Source organism: Salvelinus alpinus, chromosome 3 (genome assembly GCF_045679555.1).
Source record: "Salvelinus alpinus chromosome 3, SLU_Salpinus.1, whole genome shotgun sequence".
Taxonomy (NCBI): domain Eukaryota; kingdom Metazoa; phylum Chordata; class Actinopteri; order Salmoniformes; family Salmonidae; genus Salvelinus; species Salvelinus alpinus.
In genome coordinates, this window is record NC_092088.1 from 36,340,957 (window position 1) to 36,363,908 (window position 22,952).

The 22,952-nt window shown below is 40.7% G+C and overlaps 1 protein-coding gene across 3 annotated transcripts in view; it reads right to left on the bottom strand.

The window, feature by feature from the left end:
• wdfy4 (WDFY family member 4) overlaps nucleotides 1–22,952 on the bottom strand; it is a 199,370-nt gene that overhangs the window by 103,015 nt on the left and 73,403 nt on the right. For all 3 annotated transcript variants that reach the window (XM_071392623.1, XM_071392622.1, XM_071392624.1), the window contains exons 26-36: nucleotides 21,565–21,755; nucleotides 21,106–21,261; nucleotides 20,400–20,473; nucleotides 20,103–20,264; nucleotides 19,709–19,797; nucleotides 18,130–18,226; nucleotides 17,818–18,020; nucleotides 16,006–16,172; nucleotides 15,651–15,776; nucleotides 15,309–15,461; nucleotides 15,082–15,207 (exon numbers count right to left, since the gene is read on the bottom strand). In XM_071392623.1, the coding sequence (XP_071248724.1) occupies nucleotides 15,082–15,207; nucleotides 15,309–15,461; nucleotides 15,651–15,776; nucleotides 16,006–16,172; nucleotides 17,818–18,020; nucleotides 18,130–18,226; nucleotides 19,709–19,797; nucleotides 20,103–20,264; nucleotides 20,400–20,473; nucleotides 21,106–21,261; nucleotides 21,565–21,755 (1,544 nt within the window). The remainder of the gene's footprint in view (nucleotides 1–15,081; nucleotides 15,208–15,308; nucleotides 15,462–15,650; nucleotides 15,777–16,005; nucleotides 16,173–17,817; nucleotides 18,021–18,129; nucleotides 18,227–19,708; nucleotides 19,798–20,102; nucleotides 20,265–20,399; nucleotides 20,474–21,105; nucleotides 21,262–21,564; nucleotides 21,756–22,952) is intronic.

Here is a 22,952-nt window from a genome sequence, read left to right on the forward strand (position 1 = left end):
ATTGTCAATCAGTGTTGCTTCCTAAGTGGACAGTTTGATTTCACAGAAGTGTGATTGACTTGGAGTTACATTGTGTTGTTTAAGTGTTCCCTTTATTTTTTTGAGCAGTGTATTATTATTACATTATTTTACCATTGTCATTGTCGGAGTGGGCACGTTGTCTGAGGACTGCACAACCTAGGATACACTGTGAGGAACAAGTTTTGGTATATTTCATTCCATTTACGATTCGTCAATTTATAAATGTTCTTTTGTTTGTAGCGCTCCCGTCAATGTTGAGTAAGGACACGCAATCACATTCTGATCTGTTTCACCTGTGTTTGTGCTTGTCTTCACTCCCTCCAGGTGTCGCCCATCTTCCCCATTATCCCCTGTGTATGTATACCTTTGTTCTCTGTTTGTCTGTTTCCAATTCGTTTTGTTTCGTGAAACCTACCAGCGTTTGTTCCCCTGCTCATGTCTGTTCTTGCTCCTGTTTTCTAGTCCTGCCTCCCCTGATCCTTAGCCTGCCTGCCATTCTTACCTTGCCCCATCTCACTGCATTATTGACACCTGCCTGCCTTGACCCTGAGACTGCCTGCTGTTCTGGGTTCACCTTTATGGATTACTGACCTCTGCCTGCCGTTGACCTGTCATTTGCCTGCCTCTGTACTAGAAATAAAATGTTGTTTCTTCGACATTGTCTGCATCTGGGTCATACCTGAAACCTGATAGTACGAATTGGCCATTACTGACCCAGCAGACTCAGACCAGCTCCGCAACGCCCTCTCCTCCCAAGGAGCCATCATTGGAAGGCACGAGAAGTTGCTTCGTGGTCTCATGGAAGGGTTCCAGACCTTGGCCGAACGCCATGACCGAGCATTTAACACATTGCTGGAGCAATTATGTGGGTTGTCTGTTAGGCAGCCTACCCCAGTGTCCTGAGAAAACCACTTACCTCTTCAAGAGCACTACACTGGGGATTCCAGAACCTGCCAGGCTTTTCTCTCCCAGTGCTCTCTCATTTTCGAGCTGCAGCCTTCTTCATTCACCTTAGACCGCTCGAGGATAGCGTACATCATAACGCTAATGTCCGGGAGGGCACTCGCCTGGGCCACGGCGGTGTGGAAGCAACAATCCGCCATCTGCCTCAGTCTGGAGGAGTTCGTGGAGGAGGTTCGGAAGGTGTTTGATTCCCTGTTGTCCGGGAGAGAGGCTGCTCGCAAGCTGCTCCAGCTACGTCTTGACTCCCGTAGTGTGGCAGACTACGCAGTGTATTTCCACATGTTGGCAGCTGAGAGAGTGCTTGGAACCCGGAAGCGCTGTTCAACATGTTCCTACACGGATTATCGGAGGAAATAAAGGACGAGCTTGCAGCCCGGGAACTACCGACGGATCTCGACTCGCTCATCGCCTTGACCATTCAGATCGATGGGTGACTACGGGAATGAAGGAATGAGAGGAGATTCGATTCCACCTCGCCTCCGAGGTATCCCGAAGTCCCCGGCGGCTCTGCTGCCAAGAGAACCTTTGGCTACCCGAGTTCTACCGAGAGCCTCCGAAGACTGCCGATTCACCTCTTCCCGAGCCCATGCAACGAGGCAGAGCTAGGCTGTCTCCAGCTGAATGGCTATACAGGCTTCACACTAAGAGCTTCCTCTATTGCGGGACTACTGGTCATTTTGTCTCCACCTGTCCACTAAAAGACCAGGCTCACCGGTAGGAGCGAGTACTCTGGTGGGCCATATGGAGAACTTTTCCTCTCCCCTTACTGGCATCCCTTTTCATGCCATGTTGATGGTCCTAAGCTACAGGCAGTTAGATTTGGGTATGTCATTTTAGGTGAAAATTGAAAAAAAGGGGCGGATCCTTCAGAGGTTTTAAAGGGATACTTCTGGATTTTGGCAATGAGATCCTTTATCTACTTCCCCAGAGTCAGATGAACTAGTAGACATTTGTATGCCTCCGTGTAAAGTATGAAAGAAGTTAGAGGTAGTTTCGCAAGCCAATGCTAACTAGCGTTAGCAAAATGACTGGAAGTCAAATAAAATAAAATGTTATTTGTCAAATGCTCCATAAATAAAAGGTGTAGACTAACAGTGAAATGCTTTCTTATGGGCCCTTCCCAACAATGCAGATTTTTTACAAATAATATAAAAATAATAACACAAGGAATAAATACAAAATGAGTAATAATATGTACTATATATGTGGCTATATGTACAGGGTACCCGTACCGAGTTGTTGTGGGGGTACGAGGCAATTGAGGTAGATATGTACATATACATAGGGATAAATTACTATGCAACAGGATAGATAATAAACAGTAACAGCAGCGTATGTGATGAGTCAAAAGAGTGAGTGCAAATAGGGTTAATGCAGATAGCCCGGGTAGCTATTGGTTAACTATTTAGCAGTCTATGGCTTGGGGGTAGAAGCTGTTCAGGGTCTGGTTGCTTCCAGACTTGGTGCATCGGTACCACTAGACGTGCAGTAGCGGAGAGAACAGTCTATGACTTGGGTGGCTGGAGTCTTTGACACTTTTTAGGGCCTTCAATTGACACCGCCTGGTATAGAAGCTCGACCCCAGTACTAGGCCATACGCACTACCCTCTGTAGCGCCTTGAGGTTGGATGCCAAGCAGTTGCCATACCAAATGCTGATGCAGCCAGTCAAGATGTGAGTCTATGAGTATCTACTAGCATGCTATAGACAGTGTCATGACTCACCTGACAGTGGATCAAAATATCCATTAGCTAGGCAAATGTTTGAAGATAGCCAGACCTCCTCTCTCCCACAGAAGAGGGGAAGGTGGGCTGTGCCGATCTTGACACCTTAACATCAGGTCGTAAATTTAGAGAGAACTTTCTCTTTTTTGCCCTGCAGTATTGGGAAAGAAATTCCTTTGTCTACAGAAGACATTTGCTGCCAAAAACTCTAACGGCCAAAGAATGAACATTGGAACAATATTCATAAGATAGGAATATTAAGAATGGTCCGTGGGGATCTAAAGAATAATCCTGTCATATGGTTTGTTATTTTGTGATGCCATTATGGATGGTATAACCAAGTAACTGTCACTCTGAAAGTGTACACATCCTATGTATCAGGTTTACATCAAAAAAAATTTGTATAAAATATATGATTAAATATGAAAATATTTTTGTGAAGATAGCAATGGGATTTTAGCCTTCTAAATGAGATAATTGCTTTTCATATCAACTTGTACCCAGTCAGTAACCATGCCTAAGTGAGAACAGACATTGTGTCGGTGTGATGGAACACCCCTTTTGGCCAGAGTGCTTAAAAAGGACTCGCTAAAGAAATGTACATTATACCAGCCTGACGGACAGCATGAGCTGAACGTTACGAAATGTTTTAAACTCTACAGACTAAGCACACGGACGGTGTAAACCAGATGTCACGAATGGTTAAAACTACAAGACCAAAACATGTCTTTTGGTCTCGTAGTGGTCTCAATGATTGATTATTCAGGGTTCAGCTCCCGACAACTTTACACGCCAGCAGCTGGCATGTAAATCAATCATTGAGACCACTATGAGACCACAATACGTGAGAATGTGGTCCACACTTTGAAATGGTTAGAAACTCTGAAGCTCTCAAACTCTACAAGAGAAGATAGCCTCCCCTAGGAGACCAGAAACATTCACAGTCTGCAGCTGTGCAAGTAAAATTGGTCCTAGAATTTGACCAAAGACACGAGGGGAAAGAACAGATCCCTCTTGGTACATCTGAAGCATCTATTCTAACAACCACTCCACTACCAAAGAAGAAGGACATTGTGACCTCTGGTGGACAACCAGAGCCTTACATTGAGCCACTACCCATAGACGGATCAATTGGTTTCAACAGAGAGATGACAGAGAAAGACAGCTACGCGTAAATATATATTGCATTTCTAATTCAAATGAGCAGTGGTTAGGGTGCTAGATATTCTGGTTACTGTGAGCGTAGTTTCCAAATGTATGTAAGATAAGTTGACTCTCTTTGTCTCTCACTCACTTTATCTTTCCCCACCCCCATTTCATTGTGTAACAAGCCATCATATCGTGTCAGTCCACACGGGACTTTTACCTTATGTAAGTGTGTATGTGGTAGGAGGTAATGACGTAAAGGTAACGTAAGGGTAATGGCGGACTGAAGGGATTTATGTAGAGCACCTCAAGATAAAACATAATATTCAAAATATCTGCTAAATTAGACTAAAATATTAGCACTACATAATCTGGTGAGTGATAACCTTCAATCTGGACAATAACACAAAACAAATCCTAAAACTAGAGACATTTATCGACAAATATTACGAAAACAGGCAACAACCAAACATGACGGAGAGTAAGACAGGGGAACCGATTACAAAACGAAAACGTGACTCTTCTACAGACACTGATGATTTAATATTCTCACCACCGGGAATGGTAAAGGTCGAAACCGATCTGTTAAAATCAATAAATGACAAACTGGGTATTCTTGAACTAGTTAGTAAGGATATAAAAGAGTTGAAGGCAAGCCTAGAGATGAGTGATGAAAAAGCTGCGACATTGGAGAAGGAAACACACAAGCTAAAAGGGACAGTCAATAAGATTGAAACCGAAATGAATGGAATTAAAAAGGAGAACACCGTTCTGAAAGAAGCCTTACTGGACATACAAACTAGATCCATGAGAGAGAATTTGGTACTTACAGGTATCCAAGAAAAAGAAGGAGAAGTTCCTGAATCTGTAGTTAGAGAGTTCCTCCTTACAGCGCTTCAGATTCCGCGCGAGGTTGTCGACAAAATCCAACTTGAACGTGTTCACCGCTTCGGACAGAGAGGGCAGAGGTACGAACGCCCAATTGTTGCCAAATTTGCTTCATTTAAAGATAAAATAATGGTTAAAAGCCTGGGTAAAAGACTTGCTGGGACCAAAATTGGCATGAATGATCAGTTTCCGAAGGAAATTGCAGAACGGCGCAAAGTTCTGTATCCAATTTTCAAAGAAAATAGATTAAAAGCGAAACGAGTAGCTCTCGTCGTTGATAAACTATATATTGAAAACCAGTTGTTCAGAGACACAAAGACTACTCCATGGTTATTTTAAAATTTACAAAGTTCTCATAGACGAGGAAAATAAACACAATTCAAGCCCGGTTACTGATTGTAACAATACAACAAAAATATATAGCTTTTCTATAAATCTTCACATATAACTAATTGAACACACAAGCACTATTTTACATAGTGAAGATAAAAACTAAGTAAACAGAAGGCACAGTATGTGTGGATGGTATGGTTTGTGTTTATTTTTTATTTTATTTGTTATGTTTGGAAAGTTGAGTGAGTGAGTAATGAAATGGTTGCATATCCCAGAGCCAATGTATTGCTGTGAGCCGGGTATGAGAGGGATTTCAAGGTTGTTCAGATGATGGATATACTTTTATAATGAATTATACGTCTTATTTATTTATTGTCCTATCATGGAGAACTACATTTATTTTAAATTTTAAATTAATTATATCTAATTATTTATTATCCTATTTTAATGGTACGGTCCATGGCCCTATACCCTTGACACCCACCTGAATGACCCAGATACTAAGGAGAAGTCCCTAACTGTTTTATGTGCTCGCTGTAAGCGGTCTGTATGCAGCTAAAATGAGGTCAGAGACCAAGAGCAGCACTGCCCCCTCAAGATTCTGAGCCTGCTTGGCAGGGTTGGTCCTGCAAAGCCAAAGCCCCCTAAAGGGAGAGCATAATATACAAGGAAATTCTCAAAGCTGCTAATGAGAACCTTGACGACCTTGTACCTAGCCGGTGGGGATTCCGGTGGGGTGCCCCCACCCAGGCAGTGGCAGTGCTGGCAACACTAGCTGCAGTAACCCATGGGGAGGGGGTCACACTCGGACATTCAGAGAGGGGGTATATTATTGTGGCCCTGGCGGCACAAAATCAAAGTCGGACTGCATGGAGATGCGTGGGGACATGGTCATGACGGGTGGCCGTATTGTGGGTGTTTCAGGAATAAGGTGTACATTTGACCACCATTATCTAGGATGTGACAATGGTAAATAAATCTCTCAATTTTTGCTCATTATTTTGCGCGGTCTTGCAGGCCTTCTCATGCAGCTGCAACTGCAGTAACATTTGTAAATCATGACCCATCTTGAGTTGGGCTCTGGGATGGTGCAATTGTTGAGAAAGTGAGCTTATGGTTGTGTGGGGGTAAGGGCTGAGTGTGTGTGTGTGTGTGTGAGTGTATGTGTGTATCCCACGACTGTTGCGAAGGAAGAAGTAAAAGATGTTAGGGACAATAGAGGATGATCCACAGCTATAAATAATACAAAAAGAGGTGAGGGCAATGGAAATGCATATGGCAACTGATCTACTACAATCCGGTAAATGGCACTGTATGCTCTTTTCAAAGGATGGATCCCAGTCGGTTCAGGGCTATGGGATACAGGGGGTAGAGGGTGCTCTGCCGGGCATTGGGATGACAACCCAACTCGGGTTGAGGAGGGCTTTTAGCGCGTGGAATAGTAGGGACCAATTGGAGGTTTACTTAGTAGAAATGCAAATATCATGGTACAACTATATAGACACTCAATCATTATGTTACTTTTTAATAGTACGTTTACAAAAATATATTCTGATTAAAAGAATGAAAGGTGTGTCTCATTATGGTAAGTGGTGAAATAAGTATAGCCAGTTACAATTGTAATGGCTTAGCAGATAATAAGAAAAGACGATCAGTATTTACCTGGCTAAAAGAGAAGGATTATAATATCTATTGTTTACAGGAAACCCATTCAACAGTTTTAGATGAAGTTTTGTGGAAAAAGAACTGGGGGGGCAAAATATATTTCTCCCATGGGCAAAGAAATTCAAAAGGGGTGATGGTCTTAATTAACAATAATTTTGATCCAAATGTGCAAATTGTCCAAACAGATCCTCAAGGTAGATGGATTATTTTAAATATGTTATTGGACAATAAACAAATATGGCTTGTCAACCTATACGGTCCGAATAATGATGATCCAAGCTTCTTTGAAAATATATATAAGAATTTATCAACTCTACAAGCAACACTAGACTCTATTATTATAGTGGGAGATTTTAATACGGTCTTAAATACCTCTATAGACCGGAAAGGAAATCACACTACAAACTATCACCCTCAGGCACTTAAGGAAATCATGAATGTCATGGATATATTGGAATTAGTGGATATATGGAGACTTAAATACCCTGATTTAGTGAGATATACATGGCGGAGGCTGAATCAAGCTAGTCGTCTTGACTACTTTCTTATACCATTCTCTCTGGCACCAAAAGTTAAAAAAGTGTTGATAGGGGATAGAATGCGGTCGGATCATCACATAATTGGCATATATATTTCTCTTACAGAATTTCCACGTGGGCGAGGATATTGGAAATTTAATCAAAGTCTACTAGATGATAGATTGTTTAGAACTAGGACAGAAGACTTTATAACTGACTTTTTCAGACATAACATAGGTACAGCAGATCCCCTTATTGTATGGGACACTTTTAAGTGTGCCTTTAGAGGCCATGCAATTCAGTACTCATCTTTAAAACAAAAGCAATTTAGATCAAAAGAGTCCATATTAACAAAGGAAATTGAAGGATTAACAGTACAGTTAGATAGCAATAAAAACGGTACCACAGAGGCACAGAATAAGTTAGAGGAAAAACAAAAAGAAATGGAGGAACTTATTCAAGAAAGATCCAGTGTAATATATTATAAAAATAAAGCGAACTGGATGGAATATGGGGAAAAATGCACCAAATTCTTTTTCAATCTTCAATATAGAAATGCTACCAAAAAAAATGTATTAAAACTTGTTACAAATGATGGAGTCACGCATGATTCACCAAAATATATTTTGAAAGAGGAAGTAAAGTACTTTAAGAATATGTTTTCGTTTCAGGCTCCTCCATCTCCACTAACTGAAACTAATTGTATGGATTTTTTTCCTATTAATAATGTAAAATTAACATCTGTACAGAAAGACTCATGTGAAGGCCAAATTACAGAGGAGGAACTGCTTGATGCAATTGGGGCCTTTAAAGATGGGAAAACTCCAGGGCTGGATGGCATACCAGTGGAAGTATACAAAACTTTTTTTGATATACTCAAAGGACCATTATTAGCTTGTTTTAACCACTCCTATATAAATGGTAGATTATCAGACACGCAACAAGAAGGTCTGATATCGTTATTACTGAAACAGGACCCAAGTGGTATATATAAAGATCCAGTCCAATTAAAAAATTGGAGACCTCTTACACTTCAGTGTTGTGATGCAAAAATCCTAGCAAAATGCTTGGCGCATAGAATAAAAAAAGTTTTGTCAGATATTATTCATCCTAATCAGACAGGTTTTTTACATGGACGATACATTGGAGATAATATAAGGCAAGTACTGGAAACAATAGAACACTATGAAATATCGGGGACACCAGGCCTGGTTTTCATAGCTGATTTTGAAAAGGCTTTTGATAAAGTACGACTGGAGTTTATATATAAATGCCTAGAATATTTCAATTTTGGGGAATCTCTTATAAAATGGGTTAAAATTATGTATAGTAACCCTAGGTGTAAAATAGTAAATAATGGCTACATCTCAGAAAGTTTTAAACTATCTAGAGGAGTAAAACAAGGTTGTCCACTATCGGCATATCTATTTATTATTGCCATCGAAATGTTAGCTGTTAAAATTAGATCAAACATTAATATTAAGGGATTAGAAATCCGTGGCTTAAAAACTAAGGTGTCATTGTACGCTGATGATTCATGTTTTCTTTTAAAACCACAACTAGAGTCCCTCCAGGGCCTCATAGAGGATCTAGATACCTTTGCTATCCTCTCTGGATTAAAACCAAATTATGATAAATGTACCATATTACGTATTGGATCACTAAAAAATACACATTTTATATTGCCATGTAGTTTACCAATTAAATGGTCTGACGGAGATGTGGACATACTCGGTATAAAAATCCCAAAAGAAAGAAATGATCTCACTCCAATAAATTTTTATAGAAAGTTAGCAAAAATAGATAAGATCTTGCTACCATGGAAACCATTTAGTCATATCACAGTTTACCTATTTGCTTATGGTTTTGCCTACACCTAGTGACCTGCTTTTTAAATTATATGAACAAAAAATATTCCATTTTATTTGGAACGGCAAGCCAGATAAAATTAAAAGGGCCTATTTATATAACGAATATGAATTCGGAGGGCAGAAATTATTAAATATTAAAGCATTAGACCTCTCACTAAAGGCATCAGTCATACAAAAGTTATACTTAAATCCAAACTGGTTCTCTAGTAAATTGGTACGAATGTCTCATCCTATATTCAAGAAGGGCCTTTTCCCCTTTATTCAGATTACACCTGCTCACTTTCGGTTGTTTGAAAAGGAAATAATCTCCAAAATATCCTTATTTTTTAAACAAGCCTTAGAAAGTTGGTTGCAATTTCAGTTTAATCCACCTGAAAGGACGGAACAAATAGTACAACAAATATTGTGGTTAAATTCAAATATAGTAATTGATAAAAAAACTATATTTATTGAAGAAATGTTTAAAAAAGGTATAATATTTGTGAATGATGTCATAAATAGGACTGGTGGAGTTATGTCACACATGCAGCTAACACAGACATATGGAAATGTCTGCTCTACCCAAAATTACAACCAATTAATTGCAGCATTACCACAAAAATCGAAGAGGCAAGTAGAAGGGGAAAAAAGTAAGGAACTTGTATGTCGGCCCTGTATTAAAGAACATAAATGGTTAAAGAAAAGTGTGATAAATAAAAATATATACAAATTTCATTTAAGGACCAAAAAACTGACAGCTGTGCCATATAAATTGCAAAATAGTTGGGAAGAGATTTTCGATGTACCCATTCCATGGCACATGGTTTATGAATTGATACGCAAAACAACGCCGGATTCAAAACTTCGAATTTTTCAATTTAAATTACTGTACAAAATTCTTGCAACTAATAGAATGTTATATATATGGGGTATACAATCTTCTCAGCTCTGCAGATTCTGTTGTGAGGAGGCAGAGTCATTAGATCATTTATTTTGGTATTGTCCATATGTAGCTCGTTTTTGGTCACAAGTCCAGGAATGGCTGAAGAATTGCAACATTTGCCTAAAACTAACGCTACAGATAGCAATACTGGGGGATTTGAAAAGCCATAGTCAATCAATCAATAATATAATAATTATTTTAGCAAAAATGTTTATTTTTAATTTACAATCTATAGAAGCTATGAGAATAGGAAGGTTCAAGTCTTTTGTGAAGCATCACAGCACAGTTGAAAAATATATGGCAAATAAAAATCCGAAATGGATGATGTTGGAAGATAGATGGGAGGGGTTGAGTGGAACTGAAGGGTGGGACTAATAACAAGATAAACAATGTAGGGCATACGGGATCTGTGAAATGTGTATAGGTGCAGAGCTTTTGTGAAATAGCACAGTTACAAGTGGAAATAAAATTGGATGGACAACAGAAATAGAGGAAGGACTAAGAACAAATAAGAGAGAACTATTGTAAAGTGGACTGTGTCTGTAAGATGGGTATAAGATGTATAAATTGAAGGTAAAAGCAGAAGTGTTTATTAGTTTACTCCAATTGGGGGATCGGTGGTAGGGTGCGGGGAATAATAATAAAGGTATATTCTTTAAAAAAGTATGTATGTCTATATAGGTATGTGTATGTATATATGTGTATATGTATGCATGCGTGTATGGATATATATATTTACCCCAAAAAATATGGGGGATTGGAAATGATGCAGACAATTACATTGGAAGCAACATTCTTTCCGCAAGATTAAGCTGATCCAACCCCCCCCCCAAAAAAAAAAAGATTTAAAAAAAAAGATTTAAAAAAGTAAAAAAAGATAAAAGAAAAGAAAAAATAAAGAAAAAAAAAATAAAAGTGGGTATGTGTATTCTGTGTTATTATTTAGTTAGTTAGTAAATAAATTATTCAATACATTTGTGTAGTACTGAATATTCAGAAGGGCTAGGATTATTGCGACGTTCAGAATGAGACTTGATGAGGTAATAATTAATAATTGACTGTTATTGATGTAAGTGATATCTATATATCTTTAGAGTTTAACTTCTTGTGAATAGGGGGCGCTGTTTTCACTTTGGGAAAAAATCGTGCCCAATTTAAACGGCCTCGTACTCTATTCTAGATCGTACAATATGCATATTATTATTACTATTGGATAGAAAACACTCTCAAGTTTCTAAAACGGTTTGAATTATATCTGTGAGTAAAACAGAACTCATTTGGCAGCAAACTCCCAGACAGGAAGTGAAAAATCTGAAAACGATGCTCTGTTCCAGGGCCTGCCTATTCAATTGCTTAATATTTATGGATTTGCATGCACTGCATACGCCTTCCACTAGATGTCAACAGGCAGTGGAAGGTGGAATGGGGTGTCTAGCTTGATCTGAGGTCGAACAAGAGCTCTTGGAATGACGTGACCAGAATTTCCTTTCTCTACCTAGGCGCGGGAAGGACATCAACATTGGCTTCTGAAAAGCGTTCGGTATACACGGTGGATATCTCCGGCTCTGATTTTATTTGATAGATGTGATAAAAACATCATAAAGTAGTTTTTTTCAACCGAGTTGTATCAGTTTATTCAACGTTTATTGCGACTTTTGGAATTTTCCTTTCTTTGCTTCAGGAGAAGATGGCCATGTCGCGCCACATGGCTAGCTAAGGTTGCTAATTCGACAGGAGAAAAGGACATTCTAAAACCAAACAACGATTTATTCTGGACCTAGGACTCCTTGTACAAGATTCTGATGGAAGCTCAGCAAAAGTAAGAGCAATTTATGATGTTATTTCGTATTTCTGTGGAAAATGTTGAGTCCTATTTTCCGCCCTTTTTGCAGGCGCTGTCTCGCTATAACGTAAGCTGTTTGTTATGGTAAAGTTATTTTTTAAAATCTAACACGGAGGTTGCATTAAGAACTAGTGTATCTTTCATTTGCTGTCCAACATGTATTTTTTAGTAAAGTTTATGATGAGTTCTTTGGTCAGATTAGGTGAGTGTCCAAAATATCTCCGGACAATTTGGTGAATCGATGCTACATATTCACAATGTATAACCACGGTTTGCAGCTCAAAATAAGCACATTTTCGAACAAAACATACGTGTATTGTATAACCTGATGTTATAGGACTGTCATCTGATGAAGTTGGTCAAGGTTAGTGATTAATTTTATATCTTTTGCTGGTTTTTGCGATCGCTACCTTTTGCTGCTGATAAATGCATTTGTGTGTTTGGCTATTGTGGTAAGCTAATATAATGCTATATTGTGTTTTCGCTGTAAAACACTTAAAAAATCTGAAATATTGGCTGGATTCACAAGATGTTTATCTTTCATTTGCTGTACACCATGTATTTTTCATAAATGTTTTATGATGAGTATTTAGGTATTTCACGTTGCTCTCTGTAATTATTCTGGCTGCTTTGGTGATATTTTTGATGGTAGCTGCAATGTAAAACTATGATTTATACCTCAAATATGCAAATTTTTTAACAAAACATAAATGTATTGTATAACATGTTATAAGACTGTCATCTGATGGAGTTGTTTCTTGGTTAGTGACTAATTATATCTCTATTTGGTCGGTTTTGTGATTGAAAAATGGTGAAAATATGCGGTTGAGTCTTTTGCTATTGTGGTTAGCTAATAGAAATACATATTGTGTTTTCGCTGTAAAACATTTTAAAAATCGGAAATGATGGCTGGATTCACAAGATGTTTATCTTTCATTTGCTGTATTGGACTTGTGATTTCATGAAAATTATATTATATGATATCCCTATCGCGTTAGGCTAGGCTATGCTAGTCAGCTTTTTTGATGAGGAGGATCCCGGATCCGGGAGAGAGAGAAGCGGTAGAGGTTAAGTCGGGAGATTGTAACTCGTTAAACAACTTTTCCCGTGGTGCCCCAAATTCCTAACGAGTTAATTGTTACATGATTAATTCAATCGAGTAACATTATTATTTTTTAAGTAATTTACTAGGCTAAGTTAAGAACAAATTCTTATTTACAATGATGCCCTACCGGGGAACAGTGGGTTAACTGCCTTGTTCAGGGGCAGAACGACCAATTTTGACCTTGTCAGCTCAGGGATTCGTACCAGCAACCTTTCGGTTACTGGCACCAACGCTCTAACCACTAGGCTACCTGCCACCCCAATTAAACATAGTTCGTTTATTTCGATAAATAACAGTCATCAGATTAATGATAGTCACATCATGACAATAGTTGTAATAATTATAATAGCTAAAATAGTTAAAATAATTTGTTTAAAACGTTTACATACTCTGCAAGAAGAACGATTTAACAATTTCCCTAATAATCCTGTTTACATGGACACATCTAAAATCAGGCTACCTGATGGGACTTCATTAAATGAAAGCAGAAAACGCATTTCGCCAATCAAAAAAAAAATTCTACCACAGCGGCCATGTTATTTTGCAAAGCCTATTTGATTGAGTTCGGACTTATAAAGTTTGTATGTGAAAACTATTTCTAAGATGTTTTTTCTGAACTCACTTCACTCGTGTATAAGAGGGAGGCTTGAGCTACCGGCGCGGGCACATGCACTGATCAAACACACAGCTGGAATGCCAATTAACCTCTCTTGGCTAGTGGGCAGTATTTTGACATCCGGATGAAAAGCGTGCCCAAAGTAAACTGCCTGTTACTCAGGCCCAGAAGCTAGGAAATGCATAAAATTGGTAGATTGGATAGAAAACACTCTAAAACTGTTAAAATTATGTCTGTGGGTATAACAGAACTGATATGGCAGGCGAAACCCCGAGGACAAACCATCCCCCCCCCCCATAAATCAGCCTACCACTATTTTCAATGGCTCTCAAGGCCAAGTACTCCCAGATTGCAGTTCCTAGGGCTTCCACTAGATGTCAACAGTCTTTAGAAAGAGTTTCAGACTGGTTTTTGGAAAAATTTGCCGGAAATTGTAGTTTTTCTAGGTGGCTCCCATTTTGGCTGTAGTGTTTCCAAGCGCGTGGAAGAGAGCGCGTTCTTTGGTATTTTTCTCCGGTAAAGACAATAACGATTCTCCGTCTTAAATTTTATAGTTTATTTGCGAATTAAGGTACCTAAGGTTTGATTATAAACGTTGTTTGACTTGTTTGGAAAACGTTTGGGATTAATTTTGTATGCATTCTGATGGAGGGAAACTGGGTGGATTATTGACTGAAGCGCACCAGCTAAACTGAGTTTTTATGGATATAAAGAAGGACATTATCGAACAAAAGGACCATTTGTGATGTAACTGGGACTTTTTGGAGTGCCAACAGAAGAAGATCATCAAAGGTAAGGCATTTTTTATATCGCTATTTCTGACTTTCGTGTCGCACCTGCCTGGTTAAAATATGTTTTTCATGTGTTTGTATGCGGGGCACTGTCCTCAGATAATCGCATGGTGTGCTTTTGCCATAAAGCCATTTTGAAATCTGACACAGCGGCTGGATTAACAAGAAGTTAAGCTTTATTTTTGATGTATTACACTTGTGATTTGATGAAAGTTAAATATTTATAATACTGTAGTTTGAATTTCGCGCTCTGCAATTTCACCGGATGTTGGCCAGGTGGGACGCTACCGTCCTGCCCATAAGAAGTTAAGCTGCTTACATGTCCTAATAATTAGAAAGGTTGCTAAGAAAACCAGATGTTTTAATCAGTGTATGCTTACTTTGATTTTGACCTTATGCTGATTAAGATAAGCAGAGTAAAGTGTTTACATGACTGCTGCCATAATCTGTTTAATATTGAATTATTAGTGTGCATGCTAAAGTACTCAATGAATACTCTCCCTCTTTGTCTTATAACTGGGCCAAAAGCGGCACATCCTGGATAACACAGGGGAATACAGTCGTTTATTAACTTCACCAGTGTGTGTGTGTGTGTGTGTGTGTGCGTGTGCGTGTGCGTGTGCGTGTGCGTGTGTGTGTGTGTGTGTGTGTGTGTGTGTGTGTGTATATATATACCTCCAGTAGCAGCAGTAGGGGGTGTGTGTGTTCTTTGGCAGGCACGTTGAGCAGGCTGTCCATTAAGAGGATACGGATGAAGTCACACACCTGCTTCCTGGTTGGCTGACACACCTCCTCTTCACTCTGAGGAGACGAGAGCAAGAATATCACTTTTTATCAAAACCCCCATGTCTGATGCCACTACAAAAGGAAGATGAAGTAGAGGAGGAGAAAGACACACACACCTCAGGGGGAAACACAGTGCTGGCGAGTGTGTGTAGAAACTCTGGAGACGTCCATAGTGGGTCTCGGGGGCGGTGATTGTGTACCAGACAGAGGAACTGCATTACACTGCCGGGAAACTGCAACTCCCAAGATGCATCAGCGGCAGATGACCGCTATACATGGAGAGCGACAACAAACAGGACAGTATTTAGATTGAGGAAGGGTGTATAGTAAGTTCAACCTGATGCCATTTATAGTAACCATTTACAATGTTAAGTGCTTTGAGACTACATTAGCGCAATTGTCTCAGAGTGAGAATGTAAAATCATTTCTGTGTTATGTTTTGAACCCAGTTGTCTCACCTGTGTGATGATGGCCTTGACCAGCTCCAGTAGCATGGCTGCAGACTTGGAACACAGCTGTAGGGGAGCAGAGTTTGTGTACTCTGTGCTGTCAATCACTGCCTGCAGAACTTCATCCAGATCCAGCTACAGAGGAGACCACAGAGGACATACACTTTTAAAGTCCAACACAGGAATCATCTCATGGATGCCAAAATAGATTTAGCTTTGTTTGATTTACTTTACAGTTAATCATGAGAATTGAATTGTGCAAAATAACAGGAGTGGTAGGAGCCCTATTAAAATGCTCCTAATATCTTGCCATGTCACTTCAATGTACTTTAACTACTTTATATCCAGGTTAGTGTCATGTTACCTGTCCGTCAGGTGTTTCTCCTCCTCTCTTCCCCAGCAGTAGAGCGGCCAGCGCTCCGTACACCTGAGGCATGTGAGCCTGGCAGACCAGAAGCCTTTGCAGCACGTCGAAGCCTGCGCAGGTGACACTCGGACACTTATAGGACCACTCATAAGCTCTCAGGTTGTCTAAGAGACACACAAAGACAAATACCATACAATACATTAACGGAAAGAATACACCACCGGTGCCAGACTACAGTGGGTATTTAAGGTGTTTTACAATACTTTCGGTTAGAGGGAAGTACACAAAACAACAAGCCATTGATTAGAGAGTACGTCTACACAGTCGACACGATGAGAGTATAAACTTCTTTGCATATCTACTCATGTAATATAAACAATTAGAAAACGGGTTGTTTGGATCCTGGATGCTGATTGGTTGATAGCAGGGAGTTATAGCACCACAATTTCCGCATTCCACAGGTAATGCCTGTTAACATCCACTCTCCCACAGGCGTGATTGACAGTGTCTCTGAGCAACGCAAATTCAGTTATCAGGGTCATTATAAAGGATATAAACAAAATAAATGGCGATAAAGAAATGAAGGTAAAAAAAACAAAAGTGCACATAGTTTGCTGTCATTTCAGCTGCTTGATGTTATTGTGTGTTAGCTTGCCTAGCTATCCTCCATAACTATATTATTGACTTGACAATCAGCTGGTTGCTGCCTATTTATACATTATTCATCAAATCATTGAGTTCTTGTTGCCTAGTTATATACTGAACAAAAATATAAATGCAACATTCAACCATTTCAACGATTTTACTGAGTAACAGTTCATATAAGAAAACAGTCAATGTTCATATAAGAAAACAGTCAACTTAATTAAATTCATTAGTCCCTAGTCTATGGATTTCACATGACTGGGCAGGAGCGCAGCCATGGGTGGGTCCACCTACTTGGGAGCCAGGCCCACCCCACCCACTGGGGAGCCAGGCCCTGCCAATTAGAATATGTTTTTCCGCACCAAAGGGCTTTATTACAGACAGAAATACACCTCAGTTCATCAAGTGTCTGGGTGGTCTTAGATGATCCTGCAGGTGAAGAAGCCAGATGTGAAGGTCTGGGCTGGCGTGGTTACATGAGGTCTGCGGTTGTGAGGCCGGTTGGACATACTGACAAATACTCTAAAACGAAGTTGGAGGCAGCTTATGGTAGAGCAATGTACATTCAATTCTCTCGCAACATCTCTGGTGGACATTCCTGCAGTCATCATGCCAATTGCACACTCCCTCAAAACTTGTAGGGGGAAAAATGCACATTTTAGAGTGGCCTTTTACTGTCCCCAACACAAGTTGCACCTGTGTAATGATCATGCTGTTTAATCAGCTTCTTGATATGGCACACCTGTCAAGTGGATGGATTATCTTGGCAAAGGGGGAAAAAAATCACTAACAGGGATGTAAACAAATTTGAAAAAACATTTGAGAGAAATAAGCTTTTTGTCCGTATGGAAAAAGTTGGGGATCTTTTATTTCAGCTCATGAACATGGGACCAACACTTTACATGTTGCGTTTATATTTTTGTTTAGTATAAATTATTTATTAAATCATTAGGCCTATTTATTGAAGTTCTTGTCTCTTGTCATTATTGATCCTCTGCTAGCTAGCTAGCTACATGCCAATGATTTCTTTAACATTGCAACGTGGAATGAATAGAATGAAAGACTGGGTCATAATAATTAACAACATGTTTATGTTTATGAAATATAATACAAATCATGTTAATGAACTATAAAACATACAGTATCTAAACAAAAGTATCGTACCTATGGCAACAGAGGGTTCATCCAGGCTCTCTACTAGGGTGCCTGGGAACACGCCCTCTCTGAAGCTGTTCCGCTCGCTCTGATTGGCCAGGAGGAGTGTGAGTAGGCGGAGCCCTAGGCACAGGGTGGAAGAGTGGAGGCGGGGCTGCAGGAACAGCAGGAACCAATCACTGCCCAGTGTCTGGATCAGCTCTTTCTGCTCACTGCAGGTGGACACACACACACAGTAGATCAAACATGTTAAAAATGCAGTAGTTCCATTGAAACCCACGTTAACCCTGTGGTGAGCTGTTTGACCCTGCAGGTACTCACTCTGCAGTGAGAAGACTGTCTGAGCTGATGAGGTCACAGAGAGAAGACAGCAGTTGATTACGGACCCACACTAGTCTGGCTGGACTGAAACTATGAGCTACAGGAGAGAGAGGAGAGAATTACTAACCACTGACAGTGGTTGGAGTAATGGTTGGCCCGGGGATGGGTTTCTACTAAGCTAATATATGGCATTGTTTTAAGATGGCCATACCATGGATCATTTAGCTATTTAATTTTGAATTTTAGGTCCCCTGTAAGTACAAAAAAAGATATACAAAAAAATTGTTGAATTTGGTCTTACTGCTATTAGCCCATAGAAATGCATTGAATAACATATTCATACATGGCAAAACACAGTCAAAACATTTATCAAAAGGAAGTAAGTTTTGTGTCTGTCCTCCACTCAGTGGTTAGTGTATTAGGTTCAACCATCTAGAACCAGGTCGGACCTCCCTTTGCCGCCAGAACAGCCTGAATTCTTCAGGGAATGGAAACGCTGCTCAATCGGTATCAAGGGACCAAACATGTGACAGGAAACATTTCCCACACCATTACATCACCACCACCAGTTGACACCAGGCAGGATGGGGCCAGGCAGGATGGTGCTGCAATAGCCCATCCGTGACAAGGACCGACGGGTTCTGCATTCCGAGATGCTGTTCTGCACACCACTGTTGTACTGCGCTGTTATTTGTCTCTTTGTGGCCCACCTGTTAACTTGCACGATTGAGCTCCTTTGACTGCTCATCAATGAGCTGTTTTCTCCCACAGGGCTGCCACTGACTGGATGTTTTTTGTTTGTCGCACCATTCCCGTTAAACCCTAGACACTGTCATGTGTGAAAAGTCCAAGAGGCCTGCCATTTCTGAGAAATTGCATACGGCGCGCCTGGCACCAACGATCATACCACGGTCAAAGTCACTTAGGTAATTTGTTTTGCCCATTCTAACATTCAATCGAACAGTAACTGAATGCCTCGTTGACTGTCAGCCTGCTTTATATAGCAAGCCACAGCCACATGTCTCCCTGTCTGTAGGATCTAACCATTTTTGTGAATGGGGTGGTGTACCTAATAACCTGGACATTGAGTGGATATCTGAGACATATCGGCGGTACCGACTTCAGACGAGTCCCCTGACTCTTGTGGGGGTCGTAGAGTAAAGCATAGATTTCTGCAGGGGCGTTAAGGATGTGATTAGGGTTAGGCTGGACTTAATCTTGGAAAACCAGAACTAAAATGTGCCGTCAGATGCTCGATTAAGTTCTGGGTGAGACGTGTTAGACAATACTAGAACGAGGAGTGGAAGCAGGGCGGTAGCTCCAACCTCTCTCTTTGCAAGTTACAGACAAGTCTATGGGCCAAATGTCCCCTTTCCTACCGAAATTAGAAAGACGCAAACACCTTCAAAATCTGAATTTATCGGGAAAGAAATATGTGTGCTGGAACCAAGTTCCTTGTTCGTCGTCGCATCCCACGGTCTGTTGACAAACACTATGACACCAGTTATGTTACGTGCATCTGTCCACGCGAGATTAAGCTGGACTGGAATAGAGCTATTGGCTACTTGTGGGGCTGTACCTTTGGTTTCCTCATCAAGAGAGTCAGAGAGTCCAGAGCTTTCACTCACACTTGGGGGAGGCACGGTGTACACCAGGAAGAGGCCAAGTCTGGAACAAACAGAAAACACACACTTGGTGTTCGTTCACTAGTGACATACACACAGCACAATAAGAAGAATGAATGGCTGTCCCATAAAAGACAACGCTAAAATGAAACACAGATGAGTAGCTTCCTATGTGTGTACTGCATATGCCTGTGACACAGAGGTGTGTGTGTGTGTGTGTGTGTGTGTGTGTGTGTGTGTGTGTGTGTGTGTGTGTGTGTGTGTGTGTGTGTGTGTGTGTGTGTGTGTGTGTGTGTGTGTGTGTGTGTGTGTGTGTGTGTGTGTGTGTGTGTGTGTGTGTGTGTGTACCTGCGTATGTCGGTGGAGGTGAAGTGTCCTCTAAGCAGGCGAGTGATGATACAGGTGGCAACCTTTACTTTCCTGGGGGTCACCATGGGGTCAGCCAATAGGAAGAGCAGTTTAGGCACCAGACCTAGGTTATGCATGACCTTTGCATTACCATGATCACCACTAGGGGAAAGGAAGGGGGAGGTGCAGAAGTTCCTTGTTCAATTTACTTGTGGTTGAAGAAAAGTAAGTGTGTAATTGTAATTTTAACAAGGGTAGCATAACATTTCGTTTTGATGGCTCATGAAGATACTCTACCTTGACGATTTCAGGATTTCAGCAAAGTGATTGAGAACTGACAGGTCCAGACTTTCCGCAGTGTTCTTCCACACCTTCAAGGGAAGGAGCAAATGTTAGAACACCTTCCTAATATTGAGTTGCACCCCCAACCCTCCTCAGAACAGCCTCAATTCGTCGGGGCATGGACTACAAGGTGTCAAAAGCATTCCACAGGGATGCTGGCCCATGTTGACTCCAATGCTTCCCACAGTTGTGTTAAAGTGGCAGGATGTCCTTTGGGTGGTGGACCATTCTTGATACACACGGGAAACTGTTGAGCATGAAAAACCGAGCAGCGTTGCAGTTCTTGACACACTCAAATGGGTGCGCCTGGCACCTACTTCCATACCCCGTTCAAAAGCACTTAAATATTTTGCCTTGCCCATTCACCCTTTGTATAACACACATACACAATCCATGCGTCAATTATCACAATGCATAAGAAAAAAATGTTAACCCATCTTTTCCCTTCATATACACTGATTGAAGTGGATTTAACAAGTGACAGCAATAAGGGATCATAGCTTTCACCTGGATTCACCTGGTCAGTCTATGTCATGGAAAGAGCAGGTGTTCCTAATATTTTGTACACCCAGTCTATATCTAAGAGGAGGTGTCTAGGTATCAGCTCTAGGAGTTGATTTGGGAATGTAGGGTTGGTGTGGGGCTGGTGGGAGTACGATACCTCCAGGTCACAGAGCAGGGCATTGAAGGCGGGTCTGTTGTGTAGACAAGAGGCTCCAGATCCCAGGTGGTCCACTGAACCAGACAGAGACAGCACCAGCTGAAAGGTTCTACTACTCAACACACCACTCTTAATCTTCAGCAGGAATGCTAAGAGCTAGAGACAGGGAGGAGGAGATGGGGAACAGAGTCATCATCCCAAGGCAACCACTTTTTAATGTAATTATTGTCATCTACGTTTGGGGGCATCCAGAAGTTATGTATGTCATGAGGAGCCATAATTCTATCCATTCCGTTTCGTAAAGACCTGACTGGGTTGTGTTCATTAGGGGATGCAGTGGAAAACATTTCAAAACATTTTGCAAGAGAAGTCCAGTTAATCACTCCGTTTCAGTCCATTTTATTCCATTTGGTGCCTAATGAACACGACTTTAATGACAGGTGTTTGGGTTGTACCTACCTTGTAGCCGTTGACGCGTGTCATCTCCCGCTCCATGGCAGGGCTTGTCTCCAACACAGACAGCAGAACTTTCACTGCTGCGTACAGCGCTCCGTCGTCTGCCGCCATAGCAACCATGCTTAGGATCACCGCCGGCCCACCAAGGTACAGAAAGCTATCCCCTGCGCTGCTGGGAGCGAACGTCCGCACTCCTGACCGACACCACAACACACGTTAAAACTGTATACTGTGAACAGTTAATGAATAGTACCATACAGATTGACCTCTGATGAAAGCACGCTTACATTTCTTAACTCTTTACACTCGTACCCGTATACGGGTTGGAAATGTCAGATTTGGGTACTAATAAGTGACAAAATTTGAACGTAGTGGCTGAACAATAACATCAGAGCTCTGGCTCTGCGCTTCACAGCACTGTATGTGTTTTAACGGATAACCATTCTAAACTTGACACTGCATCGAGTCATCTTAATTTTCAGCATTTCCCTCACTCAGACGTTGCCCCCGTCCCTCCCGGTAATTGGGCAACTTTTGCTAATGTTTTGTTGTCTGATTGAGGAAAATGCTGTAAATTACGATGACTCAATGTATTTTGAAAGATGAGATGTTGAGGATTATAATAAATACCACTTTGATGTAAAACAAGCAAGCCGAGTTACAATATGACATGCCGTCATACCAGTGGAGGCTCCTCAGAGGAGGAAGGGGAGTACCATCCTCCTCAGTGAATTTCATAAAAATGTAAATTGTAAAACATAAAAAAAGTTATCCTTTTTAGATAAAACTAACCTAAATATAATCACGTCATCAAATAATTGATTAAAACACACTATTTTACAAAGAAGTTCTACAGTAGCCTCAACAGCACTCCGTAGGGTAGCACCATGGTGTTGCCGGAGGAAAGCTAGCTTCTGTCCTCCTCTGGGTACATTGACTTCAATACAAAACCTAGGAGGTTCATGGTTCTCACCCTCTTCCATAGACTTACACACTAATTATGAGAACTTCTGGAGGACATCCTCTAGCCAATCAGAGCTCTTGCAGCATCAACTGACAACTTTTATTTCACCTTTATTTAACCAGGTAGGCTAGTTGAGTCAAGAGTTTGCAAGGCGATATTGAAAGTCACTGTCTGTCACCTCAAATTTGTCTCTCGACCTGTGTGCACCAATGTTGTAAACTTTCATTCATAGGCAAGGTTGTAGCAACTTCATGATGGGTATAGGGAAAATTTGAGCATCATGTAGTAGCCTAAACCTATTGCTGTTACATTGAACTGGGCGAATGGAATATGAATGAGAGTCATTCAATATGCTCTAATACAAATAAGGCCATGCTCATGAAAAAAAAAATGTCCTTCCACATCTTTAACGGCACTGACAGCCACT